Raw genomic sequence first — 19,991 nt, 5'->3', positions numbered from 1 at the left:
AGTCCTCACACTTTTTAACCTTTTCTTTCTTTTCTGCTTATTTTTTATTTTTTGAAAAGTAGATGTGTTTGCATTCAACCGTGTGTGCTCATCTAACCTACAGCGCTGTTTGGCTATGAATTACTCCACCTAAGGGACGTTGAACAAACACAGATTTCATGTTTTACTGGTACTTTTACAGAAGTCACACTGTTAATTAGCAAGGCTAAATTGGACCCCATGGCCAAGTATTCTAATACGAGATGAATGAGGTAATGCTGCAGGTAGGTGAGCAGAAACTTCCATTTGAGTTAGCACACAGAGCGCTCATCAATGAAGCCAGTGTCTCTCAGTAATTCTTCTGTGGAGCTCCAAATTCTAGGTGAAGCATGGAGGCTAAACTGCAGGAAAGATTTTAGTAAAAGGCTGTAGGAACACTGCCCGGTATTATGTCTCCAACTGAGGAAAGACAGATGATTCAGAATTCAGAAGGGAGCTAAGAAGAGAGTTTGGTGGGAATCAGAGGTAGAAGTCCTGACATGTGAATCCATATGCCAGGTATGAGAATGTGGGCTATAAATAACATGATATTTCAAAAATTATGGGGAAAAGTACACCATTTTGACTCAGAGCAGTAAGACACATCACTTTTCTTTATTAACATTATGCTCCACTCATTTGGAATACATGCTCTTAGAAAAAAATACCGGTTTTCACAGCTTCTCTCCTTAGCCTTATTTCTCTGACTTTTGGGTATCTGTCTTTCTTCTTCTAGGAAAATCTAATATTTATTTCAATTCATAGCTCCCATATCACTTTTCTCTGAAGCACTTCTGGCTTTTTCCTCACAAATTAGTTCCTTCTTTCTTTTTTACTGACAGAGTTTCTTTTGGGAACTCCAGTTTGTCACAGCATGTTATAAAGTGGTTCTTTTCAGCAGAGACTTACATGACTCCTCTCCTTGGCATCATGGTAGGCACCAGAGCAGAAAAGCATCAAACACAAACCTTGCTAGGTGTAGTGATCTTTGACTGCAACCTGAGCTCTCAGGAGGTGAAGCAAAGAGGATCAGGAATTCAAGGTGATCTTCTTTGCTGTGTAGTGAGTTCAAGGCCAGCCTTCCAGCCTGGGCTGTAGAGGACTCCATCTCACACTAAACTAAACAAAAACAATAAAATACCCTAGCCTTCAAAAAACTCACGTTCTAGAAAGGAAAATGGGTTTGTAACAAGTGTATCATACCACTGTGTTAAGTGGGACAAGAAAAAGTATAAGAAAGGCACAGTTTTACCAGAGATGGGTTATGTCAAGAATTGTTACACATAGTGATAATGACAACTCATGTCATTGGTTCTCTTCATTTTGAGCACTTTGAAGACAGGGTCATGTCTCATTCATCTTAGTATCATATCACCTCACAAGATTCATAATCAAGTTCTGTCTATGAAACTTGAAGAGTTAAAATCTAGATTTAATGGGCAAAGTATCCAAAAGCTTGATTTATTTTTCTTTTTATCTTTTCTGATTCTTTAAGACAAGATCCCCCTGTGTGGCCCAGGTGGACCTCAACTCACAATCCTTTATCTTCAGCCTCCTTTGGGATTGTAGGTGTGTGCTAACATTTCTGGCTCCCAATTTCTTTATACTTAAAATTATCCTAGTTTAATGGTTTGATTCTATTTGTATCATTGCCTCTGTCTGTTCATGCTTGAATGCTTGAAATGAACAAGTAAGATGTTTTCTTTGGATAGGCTGATCAGAAAAATAACCTAATTATAAGAAGCCCCATTTCGGCAACTTCATTTTTTTTTTTCACTTAGGGGGTCCTCTTTATTAACTTATAAAGATTCAGTTCTTTAAATAACTAATACAAGAATGTTTTAGAAATCTAACAAACTAATAGGATTTTACAAAGTTCTGAAAAATAATGTTTTCTTACTTATGGAAACATATACTACAAACATTGACATTAACCTTAAATAATTATTTCTAATGTAAAATTAAAATCATGAATGTCTTTGCATTAGGCTACTTTATATCCAGCATCATATTACACAATAAAGTGGTATTAAATCCTATTTGTTAAGTGTGTCTTTAAAACCATGAAACCTGACAGACACCCATTAAATTAAAATTGTGTTTAAAAAGAAATTCATAAAACAAAGATTTCAAAATATTATCCTAATGTGTTTGTATTAATAAAATGTTTGCCAGTGACCTTCAGGATAGGCCTATCAATGATAAGACATCTGGCATCTATATGGATCATAAAAGGAAATGGGTTAGCATATGTATGACACATTTTGGACTTTCCATCACCATGTTTTCTTTCCAGGTATGACATAAGAAGAACAATATTTAATTTAAAAGGTAAAAAACCACATTACCCTGAATAGAGAATGTAATTTACAGATGATTACAATTAAGAAATCTGTTTGCTAATTACACAGCACCCTGACTCTAGTTCTTGAATGTTTCAAAGCTATGTTCCTCAATGCCATATGTTATAGGGAACAGTAAAGACATCTGAATTCAAATATTTTGAAGAAATGTGTATTTAGCAACTGAATACATGCTGAAAAGGAATAATTTACAGCAGCAGTTTCATTACATTTTTCTCTCCAGTTTTCTAGTTCCTATCTGAAATTCAATGATAGTACAGATATGGGACGTATTTACTACTTGGTGTAAAGCATGCTTATGGAGGGGGCACACATTTCCCAACCTTAAACAGTACATAACTCCCTTGTCACTGGTGTGGCAAACCTTGCACTTGAGTCTTGTATTGAACACACTGAAATGGAGTATCTATAGAAACTTGCATCTTACTCTGTTCTTCATCTTTTTAAAAAATTATTTACACCTCTTTTGACTAATGTATTGGTAGCAAAAATATTAAACACTTACCATTATAAATCACTAAATTATGCATAAAAGAAGCAATAATTGTGCATTTGCATGCATTTATACTTTACATTTGCTATCAATGGGACCATGTTCTGTTAATTGTGATGCATCTTTTTCATACTTGAAGAATGCTGTGCTAATTTGCTAAGGACACATGCGTCTCTGAGTCAGGTTTCACCTGTGGTGACACATGCATATGTCAGTCTATCTAAACTGAATTAATAAATGGGAAGGACATTCATTCTTCTTCGTGCAAACTGCCCTCTCTCAATACACACCGGCAGATTATGACTGCCCTAAGAGTTTTTATCTGCAAGTTATGTCTCTAAATTTCTTTGAAAACTTAGAATAGTGGTTTTTAAAGACATGCCAGTATATTTATTTACTTTGGGTACTTTTAATTGAAGCCTAAATTTTTTTTTCTATTGATATTTCATAGTGATAAAATGCATGTAGATTTGAGGGAGGTATTCATGAAGTTATCATAAGATGTCGATCCCTTTAACACCTTTACTGTTAAGGACTAGAAATAAGTGAGATACTTAGGTTATGCAAACAAATTTGCTTCAACTTTAAATTTTGAATGAAATACAACACTGAATTTTAGTACAGTTAAGACCCTATAAAAAATGAATGGCCTATTTTGGAGTACTCTTTGTTCTTTGACATATTTCCAACACTATTCTCTGTACAGAAGTGTGATATTCAAATAATTTATCAATTAAGCTTCCCTTTGAGGATGGCCTTCCAAAAGTAACACATATTAGTCAAGGAGCCTAAAATTGGATGTAGATTATTTTTAGGCTTTTATTCGAAAGAAGTGTCAACAAAATGTTTATTTAAATAATCATTAAAACTGAAACATGAGACTCCATCTGTGAAATATTTCAGCAGAGAGGGAATAACAATTTACTGTAGTTTGAGGTGAGAAATTAATGCTGAGTTAATTAGAATCCAGAGACAACTAGAGTTAAATCTCAGTGCCACTTCTTTAATTAACAGGAAGATATTTGCTTTGAATTTTTGTGCACGATGAAGGAACTAAGAAGGGATTTCTAAAAAGACGAGTGTAGTGCAAACAGACTATATTGTAATGCACAAAGTCTTAAGCATCCCGAATTCATTGATTGGCAAGAAATCATCCTCAGACAGCAAAGGAGGCATTCTTAAGTGTTCTTTTGCATTATTTTGTAAGTTTTTCAGAAAATGAGTTTTATATTTTCTAAGTGCAGCATGTATCCTGAAAAATGGTTTACATAAATTTACTTCCATTGAGATGAAAACAACTATGTGCTTTTTGTACAAATAATTGTATTAAGTAGGGTGAATTAAAAGATAGCTCATTCAGAAGGAAATGATTAGGAAATGAGTTTTTACGGTGTCACTCTGAATATCATTGGTCTCTCTCTTTCAAAAATTGTTAAGTGACTGATATAATAATATAATTCCCAGTGGAATCATGAGAGACTTCTATGTCTCAAAAATCATCCAAAGACTCAAGCATAAAATTGAGAGACATTCTATTAACATTATGTTAAGACAGTTATCGTTATTTTCATGAGATACAATAGTTCATTTTTGCTTCATTGATCCTTTACATAGAACAGAATGCATCTAACAAATGAGTCTCTTCCCTTTTGTGCTGTCTTAATTTTCTGGTTGTCTAAGAATGTTATGCAAGTTAGAGTTAAGATAGATAATACTTTAAAAAATGGGAGGTGATACCTTCTATATGATTTCCTCAAAGGAAAAAAATCATAATTTATATCTTGGTTTTAAGAATTAACAGTTAAAGATGTGTATATGTGTCTAAAGTGATATTGTCTGTCCCTCTTACAGAGCAAAAAACAAAATGTAGAAAAAAAATAAGCAGCACACAATTGGAATTTTTAAACAAACTATGTAACACAGTAACTGTAAGACAGAAACCTACTCTACCTTAGAAAACAGCTAATTTTTACTGCATATTTGTCATGATACATTTAAATTATAGTTTTAATAAAATACATCTTTAGATCAAAGCTGAAAGAAGACATCAGTAGTAGATCAGTGTATCCCGTTATTCTTCTGGATGTTGGATGGTTTCTGTTTCTATATTTCCACAGACCACTTCATTCAGTTTCATTTTCCTTTTTTGACTCCTCCAGTACATACAAACATGAGTGCTGGTAGACAAAACATATCCTTGAATCAATTCATGTTTGGAATATTCATCAGCTTACTATATCCATGCAGTTTATTCTCAACTTTCAGTTTGATAAAAATGGCTTTGCTGATGCAGTTTTTCTCCTTTCAATGGCAAGTGACACTTTTATTTCTCAGGCAAAGAAGAAAGTGGAATCAGTAAAATGAACTATCGTAGGAAACATTAAGTCAGCGGAAGTGAACATCTGCGCTCATCAGTGATCTCTGTGAGGTGTTGATATTCAGAAGAAAGCCTGTTAGGAGAGTTACTCATGGACTTAATTTATAATTAGTGGAACTCAGTTGAATTTCCCACCATTGTAAACATCCACATAATGCCATGAAAAATGTTCATGTATATTGCATTTTTTCCAGTTATTGTCTAAGCAAGTTTCTACTTTTGAGGTTTCTAAGGTAACACAGCTCAGACACTCCTGGGTGCCCTCTCAAATTCGTGGGTCCTCCTGTTTCTACCTTTCTTGTTTTCCTGCAAGTGCTTCCACTTGTTACTGTTCCCTTGAGAATGTCCTGGTCTTTGCCTGCGTTGTTTTCGGTCCCTTTTCCACACTTGTTCACAGAACTCATCCATCGTGTTCAGGTTGGGGTGGTTGATGAGCTGCATGAAGTCTCTGTACCAGACCTTCTGGCTAGGCGTCATGCTGTTGGTCATTTCTTTGGTCTTAGCCCCATCTCCATCATCATCTTTATGAAGAAGTTCTTCCAAATGTTCTGTGTCAATAACTTCTAGGGTCACCTTAAGAAGAGTTTGCATGAATCCGTGCTCCACAGCATGACACAGGTAATTGCCAGAATCCTTCCTTTGCAGGCTACGTAGCAAGAGCCCTTGTTCCGTCCTGATGATATGATCACCGACTCTGATCTAGCAAGAAAAAGATATAGTAAAGTGTGCATACTTAGTAAAAATACATCTGCCACTCTGTATCCCTAAGAACTTAGACTATTTTTTGAGGCTCGTTTTAGTTGTTAATAGTTTTAACTTAAAAATGAAGAAAAAAATCCATTTAAAGGAAGAGTTATACTATCTGTTAATTGTTTTTGAGATCTTTTTGAAAGTATTTTTTCAATGTATATTTTTATTGACATTTTGTGCATTTCATACAAGACATCTTTATTCTTCCTCCCCCAAACAGACCCCCAAGCACCCCCACACTGTATTTCATGCATTCTGTCATATAGGGTAAGGCCTATGGAGTCAAGTTTGTGTATCCAGATGTCCCTCAATGCAAGTTCATTCAGTGAAGTCTAGTCAGCCTATCTAGAGCCTCTCCCAAGAAAATCAACTTTCCCTCACCCAGCAGTGATCTTGAAAATACTGACAATGCCACTATTTTAATAGAATTTCATATAACAATTTAAAATATTCAATGTAAATGGAAGAAAGAATAAAGGTATACTTAAAATAAGACATTTGAAAGTAAGTGTATAAATATGACATAAAATTAATGTTAAAGTTGGACGTGGTGGCAAATGCCTTTATTCCCATCAGTTATGAGGCAGAGGCAGGTGGATTCCTGTGAGATTGAGGCCATACTGGTCTATATAGCAAGATCCAGGCCGTCTGGGCCTACAAGGAGACCTGTTTCAAAAAAAACCCCAAAAATATAATAATAACAATGTTAGAGAACAAAATAGAAACTATAGAAACACGAGACTAGAAAATAAAGTATTAATATGAACCCAATATGATTTGAAAATAAATGAAAAAAATATCAACAGTTAAGCAAACAGAAGAAAAAAAATCCATTATTTCAGGTCTATTTTACTATTTGTTCAATTCACAAGGCCTTGGATGGTATTTAACCAGGAGGTTGTGATATGGATTATATCTAACCTCACCCTTACTTTAATGGTTTACAGTAGAGATCTCAGAAAGCCTAACCTAGAAATTTATAAAACAAACCAACATTTGACAATGTAATTCTATAGTTTAAATGCTTATCATGTGAAAAAAAGCTAATGTGCTTTAGTATTCATAGTGTGTTTGCAAAATGATCTGCCATAATACATTTTACAAGTGAATGAAGTAGTCTGGCTACCTTTATTTAATGCCATCAAGTGACTTTAAAAAGCTCGGAATACTTTCAGTGATTTCCTTATACAGTTCATTATATTTATGGATCTATTGAGAAGAAAATGCTTTCTGGTACTCTCTCAGTTTATATAAGAGTTGATGGTGCAATTTAAATTTTTAACCTAAATCACTACACCCTCTCTCAAAATCTTCCCATTTGTGGAAGAAATTTGGATAAAGAGAAATTAATCTGTATCACAGAATTTAGTGAGAAAAATATAAAATTAATAAAATTGGGAAAGCTTCATTTTTTGATGTGCAAATACAGATAACATAATTACTTTATAGCTTACCATTGTAAGAAAATAAGGAGACTCTAAAATATGTCTCCCCAAATACTTCCTGGACCAAAAGTCTTATCAGGTCACATTTGTTTCTCACACATATTCTGCCATGTAATAAGCCCACAATAAGTTCTTGTTTAATGAGCTATTCTTTAGTTCAGAAGAGGATCATATTCTCAGTACATTTTCCTCTTTAACTCAACAGTACTGGGGTCACTTAACACATGTATTAGACAGAAAGAATACAGTCAGCTGAATTCCTGTACCTCTTCTTTTCGTTCTTCATTTCGTCTCTGGAATTGCCAATAGACCAGTGCTCGCTGTGACTTCGGACTGCATTCCAGAAAAGTGCTACTATTTTCTACTCCATAGATGATTTTCTCTTCAAGGCTATGACCATTGTGGTTATCTAGCCAATGACAAGAACAGGAAATGACAAAATGTTATTGTAGTAACTTCAACTTTCTAAAACATTTCTTTCAAATTCAGAAGATACATTGTTAGCAAGTTCAAAATTGTTTTCAAATTGATTAAAGAGAGAAAAAATATCAAAGACCTAAGATTTCAGGCTCTAAGTATCTACCTAAATAGATTAACATTTTGTTATGGATTGTTTAAGGTATGCAGAGATTGGTCTACTAGTAAACAACATCCCATAAACAAAATTACTCATGTTCATTATAACCTTACATCTGTGTATGCTGCTAAACCTCTGTAGGAAATTATTTTCATTACTAAATTGTGGTCTGACTAATGGAGCCAGTTTTTTATTATACTAGTCTCTAGCAGAAAGTTTTTTGAACTCAACATTTGGAGGGAGGATCTGTTGCTGAAAAATTGTTTTGCCTCTTTGTATTTGTTTTTCATCTGTAAAATTAAATTCATCAACCAATAATATTTATCTAGTATTTTACAGAGGGAAGTTTATACTTTTCAACAATAACCCCTAAATAATTCCCATGTTTTCCTGAAGATCCGTTGGTGTGAAATGTTTGGGATGGCTCAGAAGAAAGATGTGTAATTAGAATGCAATATGGTTTCAATTGTCCTTGTTTTAAAACGACATACTTTCTATTATTTTGCAGAGTAGGCTATGGACTATGGCAGGAGCACATAATAAAATACAGCAATACAAAAGCCTGTTTCCTGATTAGGTTTCTATTATTTTACCCTTTATGTAACCTCCTTCAATGTGGTAACTGAAACACAGCTCACATCAAAAGTATGACACAGGGAATCTCAGTAAAATTCATTTAAAGAACAAAACTCTGTGTTATCTGGCATAATCCTGTTTCCATTATGACATCCTGTACAATCTGGAACTCATTAAATTAATTTAGAAAATAATAAATAAATTTTCACATGCATCGAAAGCTGACAGTGTAGACAGATGAAAATTCTCTGCTCTCAACCTCAAACTCAGCTAGGATTTTAATTTGAAAAATGTTTTCCCTCCTTTTTGGCATCACTTTGACAGTTTTACTCTTGTCTTAATCAACTTAGTACTTTCGTCTGTCATAACCAATAGGATTGCTTACGCTAGATTTACAGCTTTCCAGTACTCTGCTCCTATCCAGTCCCTGGTATGGCCCATGCTTCCCATCACCTAGCTTTTACTCTACTGCAACACACTTCTGTCATACTGTCATTTCTAAGGTGTCAGCATCAGTGTCTTCTCAACAGCACCAAATGGGAATCAAACTGGTCTGATACTTGGACATATCTGTCCCTTCTTATTGAAATCACCAATGCCCTGAAAATATAAAAATGTTATAGTCTGCAATGAAAAGAATTAACCACATTTCTTTGATTTTAATTCTGTTTATTTCATATAATGTATACATGTTTGCATATTTATACATATACAAAACAACATATACACATAACATACATATGTATACGTTCTGCAACAAATATGACAGGGTTTCTTTTCCTCTGCTAAAATTATTAGTACATCTTGAATAAATATGGCAGATGTCTCTGTGCTACTCGACAAGGCTTCTGTTCCCTGAGCTGAGGTGAAGTGCACTCCTGTGGGCCTGAGGGGTTAGACAATCCATGACTCAGGAACTACCATAAATAATTAGAATGCTTTGCCATGGAAGTCAAAAGCATTTATATTGAATGCAACTTTCTTCCTGTTAATTATTATACAAGATAAACTTGCCTGTGTACATTGGAGGACATCTTTCATTCAATCTCTGTGCTTGAATTATATCTGATTCCATGATAAAAGAAAATTCCAGAAAATTTAGAAAAAACAGGACAAAACAAAAACAAGGAATAAGGCCAGTTTCTTCCATGTGCAACCATGTTCCCTATGCCAACTCTCATTTTGAATCTATGATAATAATGAACTCATCTGTAAAAGCCTAAGGTATGTATTATTGTCCTCAAACCTAGAACTTTGTTTACAGGGTTAGTTAGTGGACACATACCTATGAAGATCAGTATGACTTGTATAATGAAATAGATTTTCAATAAAGTGGGTAAATGATCTTAAAAACCATCGACTTGTCTTCTTTGCAATTAAACCAAATATTCCTGGTAGATCTGGAAAACTAGTTCAGTTTTTAATTTTTCTTCATGTATTTTTCTTATGAGAGTAAAACTTTTCTAAATACCAAGAAAAACTGCATCTTAATTGTAAATGTTTTCTTATTTAAAACATCTTATCTGGCTCTTTGTTAAAGTTACATCTCATATGAAATGATATATGATTAACCAAATTTATACCATGTTATTATTAGTTTAACATAGTAATATGTAATGGTTTTCTTTAAGAAATAATGGCATTTGGGCTTTTCCTCACCTGAGTGAGGAAACAGTATCTGGTCAATTTCATTCACTGGCTTAGTGCCTTTACCTAGTTAACTTTAATGACTTCTCTCACCAATGCCTTAAGAACTGGTTCTCCAGTGAGTTGACCCTTTCTTACTCCCCTTTCTCCAAACAAAAAAGAAAAACATCTTCTAGGTAGTAAGCAGTGAAGTTAAAGATCCTGTTCCAATAACTATCAATCACAATCAGCATACAAAATCCTACTGCACTTGATTACAAATTCTTCTATTCCGTTTCGCTAGGTTGTGCTGCATCAGCCATTGTTACAAAACACAAAGTTTCATTGGATATAGTTGTTTTTGTGAATTTCTCCACAGTATGACCTCCTACCATCAGAAGCTGGCTAGCTTTCAATTTAGGATGACAACTTTCATTTATAGGGCCTCAAGCAAACACTCCTACTTTTGGGGTGCTCAGATGCAAACTTTCATTTCCTTACTTGATGCTTTATAGATGCCTAACAAATACCTTTAAAATAATGATTAGGAAGCAAGGAAATATCCCTTTATCTTTTCTGAATTTCTTCCCTACTACGTCAGACAACTCAGGAAACACTGAATATCAAATAGGTTGTATTCCTCAATCACACTTTTTTCCTCACTATTTCCTTCCTCTTTTTCTATCTAAAATTTTATGAATGAAATATTTTTTCATTCTTATATTTTCATCATACTAAATGTGATTTTCATTTAGTTTCAAACAAAAATCACAGCAGACAATTGTACATGTAATAGCATCATACTTGACTTTCAAATAATATATTGAAGTCAGTCACTCTATATAAACCAAATGCTTCATGTAGGACATATTGTTAATTAAAAATTTCCTAGAGGATATGAAAGCTTGTATATTCAGTGTAAACATACTCTAAATTCTCCCTCTGGATTCAGCCAGTTTGTCTGAGAGCAGCTGCCCTGGAAAGTTCTGTGTTTGTGGGTTACTGATTCTATCAAGTTCTCTTTGGTGAGAACCAGTGGCCTATGCTGAGGGAGCAACACTCCATGATGTTGCTCACTGTATTTATGTCACAATACTTGAGTGCGGAGTCTGTTGCATTGCAGTGTTTGCTATATGTTAACCTTTGGGAAATTTTTATTTTCTGTTTTAGGAATCATTGTGATTGTTTCATAACAACCAAGGTTTCAAAATGATCTTTTTTTTTTTTTTAAATACCATCAGGCAAATTTATATAATGCTCCATGACTTCTCATTAAACATAATCTTGTTGCATAATATTTTGGGATCTCTGTCAGTTTTCCCAGTTCATTTGTGAGGCATTATTGTTTATTTTTTCTTATTTTGCTTTATTATAAAAGTCAAATGATTGCAAAGTATTTTAAATGTCTGATGTTTTAGCAATTATAGACCATATAAAATAACTTCTAAATATCATTTTGTTTTGCTTAAAATATATTTAGGGGACTCCACGATGCAACCTCAACCAAGTTGTCTTCCACAATGAGGCGGGACTTTGTGATGATGCATCTATTTTTGAGTGACCAACACTCCTGGTCGCCCTATACATAGAACTTATAATCCTTCTGTCAAAGACTCCTTAATGTTGGAATTACAGTTATGTGCCATCACACCTCATTATGATGTCTATGATCACTGAGAAAAAAATTCATTTGAAAATTTGTATGTCTATTAAGAAACTGCCATGTTTTTAGAAGCATACTCATTGTAATTCAGCACAACTGGCAGTACTTTAATGATAGAACTTTATGGAGCAACTGTTTATGAAGAAATAAATTAATTAATATTTTAAAATTTCTCAGACCATTTAAAGACAACAAAACGAATCAGTATAAAATTACCACCTGGGCCCTGGAGACAACTCAGTGATTGTCTTGCATTGAGCTTGTTGTGCCTTCATGAAGACCAGAGTTTGAATCTAGCACCAATATAACAAGATAGGTGATACATGACGGCCTGCAACCACAGCTGGGAGAGGGTGGAAGAATCATTGGTGTTTGCTAACTTTCAGCCTAACTGAGAAAATACAATCCTCCTAGGCTTAAAAATGAGGGAAGGCCTTGTCTCAAAGGAAGAAGCAGAAGGTCATAGAGGAGGACACTGCATGCCTTCTGGACTCTGTGTGCATGCATGGGCTCAAGCAACCACACATACATGTGCACAAACACTACCCAGACACCTATTCACATCCACACACACACACACACACACACACACACACACACCAATATTAAATAAACAAATAAATAATTAAATAACATTTAAAGTAAAACAAAATTGTCAAGTGTTTGTTAAAGAAGGGAATTAAGGCTCCACTGACACTGCTTTATTAATGATTTCATTAAATTTCATTTTAACCTCAAAAAGCATAGCTATCAGTCATAAAGGATTTGCAGAGTTCTTTATTGTACTTTACTGTACTCTAATTCCCTCCTGTTTGTTATCATTCATACTTATCTTTAAAAAAAAATTCATGTCACTGCTTACCAATCACTTTTCAGCATCTATTTGGCTGAGAGAAGGAAAATTTAAGAAAATTTGTTTCATATTACCCAGATCTTGCAAGATATCTGTCTTCTTCTCTGCATATAAAATACATTTCTGTTTTGAGGGTGTGTATCATAGAGACAAATGAAAAGACCTCATGCAAAATACATCTACAGAAGGTTGTAATACAGTCTCTCGACACAGTGATAGTGATACAGGAAGGCCAGTGACATAAGTGTTATGGATATTGCAACAGTCTAATTTATTATTCAAAAGTTAAAATCTTGGGGCTACAGAGACAGCTCAGTGGTTAAAATCACTGACTGTCCTTTCAGAGGACCAGGGTTTGGTTCCCAGCAACCACATGGCCACTAGCAACCAACAGTAACTCCAGTTCCAGGGAGTCCATTGCCTTCTTCTGACCTCCATGGGCATTGCACAACATGGGTGCACTTACCTACATACAGGGAATACACTCATGCACATAAAATTAAAATAAATAAAATTTTTATAAAAAATTAAAAGGTTCTTAAATATCTGTACTAAGACAAATTAAGAAGTGCTTTGTTGTTTTTTTATTTTTATTTTATTAAATAATCTTTGATATTTAGAGCTTCCATTATTTATATTAACTTAAGCACAAGCCTGTACAGTATAGTAACTATGAATAACAAAATGAAATCATAATGTAAGCTAGTATTTATAAAGTCATATATGTTTAAAAACATGTTCAGGTCACAACACAGATGCTTTATAAGGCTAATAATAGTACTAATAACATTAATTCATTTGGTCTGAGCTTACATAGGTTTGTGTATACTCTCACAATATTTGAAAATTCATTTGCGCTTCAAGAAGCACTTTTTTTTTTTTTCTCGGAGCTGAGGACTGAATCCAGGGCCTTGCACTTACTAGGCAAGCGCTCTACCACTGAGCTAAATCCCCAACCCCGAGTAGTACTTTTTAAGACCAATCTTACTCCTTCATCATCCATCAAAGAAAATATCCCTGCTTCATTGTATATTAAAAACATGTTTCTCACGACAGGCGTGGTAGCGCCCTCCTTTAATCCTAGCCGCCTGGAGGCAGAAACAGGAGAATCTCTGGGAAACCAAGGCCAGCCTGGTCCACAGTGACTTCCAGGCAGGGCTGCGACAAGGGAGACTCTGTGAAAAAACAAAAAACAAACCAAACAACAACAGCAAAACAAAAACCCCTCATGTCTGTCTTTATCAAACTCAGTCTCATAGTTGATAGTTATTAAACCGGTTGTCTTCCTCCTTTACTGGGTCTTCAATAATTGCTGCAGAAAAGGCAATTATAAACCGATCTTTTCTGAATGGCAAATCTGGGTAAATACTGAATTCAAGAGTTGAAATCTCATGGAATTTTGACACTCGGAGGTACAGAGTATAAGTTTAATCATTGAAAAAGGGCATAGGAATTGAATTCCTATTGTAATAGAATATTTCACTGAACTGCTGGTAAATGAAAGTATTTTAACATTTGCCAACCTTAATATTGCTACATAGTTTATTCGAGACACAGTGGGAATAGACTGTGAGTAATCAAGTGTACTCTGATGTTGAAAATTAAAATACAAAATAATAAAAGGACAATGGAATTTGAGACATCATATAAATATTTTTTTCATGTCTTCATGGAATCCAATACCACAAATGCTCATGGGTAATTCTAAAGATTTCAAAAAAGAGAGCAATAGAACTCAAAAATACTTAAAAATACATTATTACCTTTAGAAGGCAGCTGTTTTGAATACAAACTTTTGTCATGAAAATTACCAGTATACAGTAAAGGTATAGTTATTGAACTCACATAATAAATTCTCTTGATTTTAAGAATCTGAATAGTTAGAGCAAAATAATTGAATGCAACTAAATATTAAAATTATTTAAAAAGCACTGCAGTGTTTGGATAACACAGTATTTCAATATGCTGCAGCTGCTAATGACAAGAAATAATGTTTTTAAGGAAGCAATCTTCAATTAATCATTTCCTCTTTTAGCGGGATAATTTATGGAAATGAAATGAGAGTAATAAAGCAGAAAGAATGGGAGGAAAGAAAGAAGTTAAATAAATTGCTTCCTTTTGTAACAACAAAAAAGTCATGATATCCATCATTTGACCAGAAATATCGTGTTGCTGAGGCCTTATTTAGCATTTGATTCTGTTCCAATAGAGCAGAAACAGAAGGTCTCACATTTCAGCTTCCCATTTTCTTCATTCTCCATTTTAACCCCATAAATGTCTTCCAAGATTGAAAAGTGAATAGTGTAATGATCTTGGGAAATTTAATGTCAGACAGGAGACAGAGATGGATGAGGTATTGAGCCATGTAGTCATTCACTCTTTGATTTCTGATGTTAGATTTTTACGTCCTCTCCCTTCACTGGGTTGGATTGCACAAATAATAAATATAAAAGTCAAACATTGTTCAGAAGAAAGACAAATAGGTAAGAATTAATTTAAGTAGTTATTTAGGAAATATGGATAATTACTCTACTACATAAAAACAAATCAAATTCTAGTTGTTTTACTACATTGCACTTTTAATATTTTTCTCATTTATCTTTCATATGAAAGGCCAAGTAAAGGAGGAAAGACTATGTAGTCCATGATTCTGGAGGGGCAGAAAAAGGCAGCAATGTGTTCTTAGGTATAACTATCATTAGTCAAGTCTTTCTTACCAGCATTTAGAAGACTATGCCCAGAAATGTAAGTGCATTATCAGTAAAAATGTGTCCAAGTGGATAAAAAATATCTCTTTAAGTAGCAGTACCTCAAAAAGCATTTTATGTCTGAATGAATATCTATTGGGATAATATAAGGTTGAAAAAAAAAACCATATCATTACACCTTAACCATAATGTGTATTGTAGATCTGCATATTAATATAGTTAGTAACTGACTTACCAATTGCCTATATTTTGGGTGCACTTAAAATATCTATTACAACTGAAAAAGGAATCAAATTTATTTATCAGTAGGTTGCTCTGTGAATTTTTTTAATGCTTTGCATGAAGCACTAGAGTCTGAATGTTAGTAGACTGCTTCCCATGCAAGCTTAGGTATGAAAGCGCATGTGCATCTATTTAAACATCTACTAGAAATATGTCCAGCACAAATGAAGTCTAGCCAGTGTGAACTGAGGAAGACAACAATAGCCAATGAAATCTTATGGAAAACTTAAATATACAAGAGATCAAACAGAAAATTTAAAAATATAGAAAAACGCACTGAAAATTTAAATGTATATATTACTGTGCTAAAACTAATTTAAATAGTGAATTACATTTTCTAAGTTGTGTCTCTGGTGTTAGAAAGTAATTATCAACCAAGATATCACATTTAAAATTGTAAAATTCAGGTATTTTCCAGTCCTTGAATCTACATATTTGTTAGGATTTGTTCTTAAAATGTACTTTTCAGCTATAAACAGCTATAAATAAACAAATGAGGCAAGGGAATTTTAGTTTTATCATCCATAAGTAATTATTTTACTTGAATCACTAGAATCTTATTGCTAGAGAAAATTTTTTTGAAATAGATAATTAAATGAAACATAAAATATTAAATACTTATAATTAAACAGCTATGTTTACTTAATACCTTGTGATATCATGAGTACAGTACTTTCTTAGTACAGGACAAGATGAAACTCAGATTCTTAAAGAGCAGTACTAAGTTGAAAATATCTACTGAGATATTATTTAGTTATTTGTAATATCGGGTATATTTTCATAATTTTATAGTGGATACATTATCAAAGAAAGCACCATCTATAGGTCAGAGCAAAATTACCAAAGGAACATTTGTTTAAATAAACCAGGAAACATAGAATTTATTCTTCTATTACTTTTCCCACCAAGGGATCTGATGGGAGATAGGAAACATCTATTTGCAGAAGCAGCAAACCTCCCGTAAGCAATACCATCTTGTATTTTAATGATACTTGAGCCTTATAATATTTGGAATTAAAGAAAAAATGTAGAAAGTTTAGAAAATCCTCTTTATGACAATTAAATTTTAAGTGTACAAGCTATTTTAGATGGTATAAAGATTTTAATGAAAATATAGAAGAAAATATAATTGAAAATAGACCAAACCTCCTTTTCTTAATCATGCTGTGTATACTTGTGCCCCACATTTATTTATTTAGTATGCATGATTTTTTTGCCTCAGGCAACATCAGAAGACACCTATCATTCATTGATTACCCCTAGTAAAAAGGGTTTCAAACGTGTTTATAAAAATCATTGGAAGCCATACCGTAATGATTTGGTTTTGGATATTCTCTCATATACACTGTAACAGCTCTGATATCGCCATGTGTCTTACAGTTGCTCTTGATCAGAGCTGAAATAGTTTTTTTCTTTTTTCAGAAAGAATCCCTCTTAGCTTTGCCTCATAGGTGAAAACCTATTAATCTGACATGTCTTAAAATTAAATTTTCTGTCTAAAGTTTTGCTTCTATCTAGTCAGTGTGAATTCAGAAAATAAGGCTTCGTGAATCAAGGAGTGCTTTTCCTCCCCACCTCTCCCACAATCGATTATGAATGATTTAGGCAATTTTCCTCATGCTTCCTACATCTGTATGGGAGTTTATTTCTCCTTTCGATTATCACTGACTTATTTGTATCCCAGATAGATGCTGGACTCTTCTGTTATATTGCCCATCTTGGGCAATTTTATTTCTTAGCAGTATATGAAGAAATGATACATTTAATTTTCAATGTCTTTTTAGAAATTACATTTAGTGATTTATTGAACTTGAGGATTTAAATGGATGACATGAACACCTCCGTCATATGTGAAGACTCCTCTTTGGGCTAAATTATCAGATTCCTATTTAAAAGACAGTAACAAAACACAGCAGCATTGGTTTAAAATACTAAATTTATGGCTTTTTAGACCACGAAGACAGGACTGTCAAAGATATTTTATGAAATTTGTACTTGATGCTGATGCCAACCAAGACATATGGCCTAGCTGAGGAGATAATTTAGAAGATTGACTCCTTTTATGATAAGATATTTTAAGAGGAACTGCATATTTGCAGAACATCAAAGAAAACTATTAGGACATGAAATTCAATGATAGTATGAAATTAGAAGATAGGATATAAACGTTTCAAAAATCCAGCAATTTAAGATGGCGTTATGATCTTTTAAAAAACATTGGTGTCTATTATGTAGCTTTTCCCTCTGTACACATAAATAGCAAGACATAATTGGTTTGCAAGGAAGGAAGGATGGGAGACAGTGTAGAGAGAAATTGACTTGGCCCATCATCATTTTGAGTGTGAAACTGGACAAGTTCCAGTTTGGGGCATAGTCTTTTTGGAGTGTTAGGAACAGATTGGAAACATCCTGAGATGCTAGATCCTAGAATCTTGCCTTGGTTGTGATAGGAAAGACAAGATTTGCTAGCATATCATGTAGTTTTAGGGTTTGATACCAAGATTTTGAGTGAATGGCCATTGTGAGGGAGAAGAGTGTTCTGGGATTGCCCCACTTATGCTTTGCACAGAGGGGACAACGCGGTGAGGGTGTATCGAAGGCTTCATCTGAAGTGCGATTTCTTCCACCTTAATTCAGTGTTATTTTATATAGTCACTTTATTAAAACCTCAGGATATGTAAAATATAGAGTGTTACAGAATATGTTTACCATTACAGCTGGAAGTGATCAGGTCAAGTGGAAGTATATAATTTGGCTTCGTGTTGCTTAGTAGATTTTAGTGAAAACCATCTCATATCTTTATGTGTTTCCATATGAACACATATATTTTATTGCATGTGAGAAGTGACATTAGCAAAACAACATACATAATTTAAGCACGGTTGGGCTCTGGATTAAGGCCTATTTTACTTTCAAATATCTACTATTCCAAGGTAATTTGCTGATCCTCAAAGGGAAGACTGAGCCTGGCCAAGTAGGAATGCCTGATGTAGTTTCCATGTATTTGAACTTTTCTGTAATCTATGGTGTGTATCTTTCATACTTGCTCTATTAGTAACATAAGCCACCAATGAATACAATGGTCTTCTATATCTATAAAGAATGTTTTATTGCTACTGGAGTTTCTTGGGCTGTTTTGACCTTTCCTTCCATTTATCTGAAACATCAAATGGAGGTGCTTACCCTCCAAAAGACAGAGAAGATAAAAAAAGTTCTTGAAACATTAAACTGCAACAATTCCTTTTCATCCCTCATATGCATTCTGATTTGTTAATTAAGAGAAAGTGCATTCACATCAACCTTGCTGTCTATAGCTAAGCAATTCTGAATACCTAATTTCCATAGGTTTTGCTCAGCATAACGCCATCAAAACACATCTTCATAGCAAGAAATATTTACCAGTCATTCAATGATCAATAATATTCACTTATATGCAATCTCATTTTAAGAATTCTTTTGGTCAGTTTTTCCATTCATATGTAATAGGCACTTTGAGCTCCAACAAGCACTATTGTGAAATACTACAAACACCTCACTATACGGAGACTGGTGTATAAAACAAATAGAGGTAGCAGTAAACGATGAGGAATATTCTAAAAAAGGGAGTTAGTGAAATTTTTCAAGTCAAAAATTTTAAATGATCTATAATTCTATGATTACTATAGCAGCAATTCAGAAAGCAATCAGGTATCATTTTAGTGGAGATGCAGTTTCATGTACAATTGAGATACTTGGACTATACTTTAATTTTATAGCAAATTCTATGGAAATTCTTTTTTAATATTTTTAAATTTTATTTTTTATTTTATGTGTATGAGTACTTTGCCTGCATCTACATATGTGCCCCCAAGCATGATATGCCCACAGAAGCCAGAAGATGGTGCTGGATCCCTTGGAACTTGAGTTATAGACCACTGTTAGGTACCATATGAGTTGCTGGAAAAATAAACCCAGGTCTTCTGGAAAAAAGTAGCCACTGCTCTTAACTGCTAAGCCATCTCTCCAGCCTAAAGTTCAGAAATTCTTTGCAGTAAATATAGTGTAAAATAGGTGTTTTGTTAGTGCTTAGGATTCTACAAATGATACTTGTTATTTTCATGTGTATTTGTAAAATTGTGTCCATTCATAAATACCATGCATAAAAAGACTTTCTCAAGATTGAAAAAAAAAAAGAATGGTGCGTCTATAACTTCTAACAATTCATAGAACAGTTTAGTGATGATGTGCATAATCAATTCTTATCTGCTAAATGATAATTAA

At 33.7% G+C, this 19,991-nt stretch overlaps 1 protein-coding gene across 11 annotated transcripts in view; it reads right to left on the bottom strand.

Moving 5' to 3' along the window:
- Positions 1-614: 614 nt before the first annotated feature.
- The window catches only part of Sema3a (semaphorin 3A), a 540,175-nt gene continuing 520,798 nt past the window's right edge, over positions 615-19,991 (bottom strand). For all 11 annotated transcript variants that reach the window (XM_029567263.1, XM_029567262.1, XM_029567260.1 and 8 more), the window contains 2 exons: positions 7,713-7,855; positions 615-5,950 (listed from right to left, as the gene is read on the bottom strand). In XM_029567263.1, coding sequence (XP_029423123.1) covers positions 5,495-5,950; positions 7,713-7,855 — 599 coding nt within the window. In that variant the 3' untranslated portion in view covers positions 615-5,494. The remainder of the gene's footprint in view (positions 5,951-7,712; positions 7,856-19,991) is intronic.

The sequence above is a fragment of the Nannospalax galili genome, unplaced genomic scaffold (assembly GCF_000622305.1).
Source record: "Nannospalax galili isolate Female #2095 unplaced genomic scaffold, S.galili_v1.0 scaffold639, whole genome shotgun sequence".
Lineage (NCBI taxonomy): Eukaryota > Metazoa > Chordata > Mammalia > Rodentia > Spalacidae > Nannospalax > Nannospalax galili.
The sequence above is the reverse complement of the archived record's forward strand: the minus strand, read 5'-3'. Positions and strand labels throughout refer to the sequence as shown.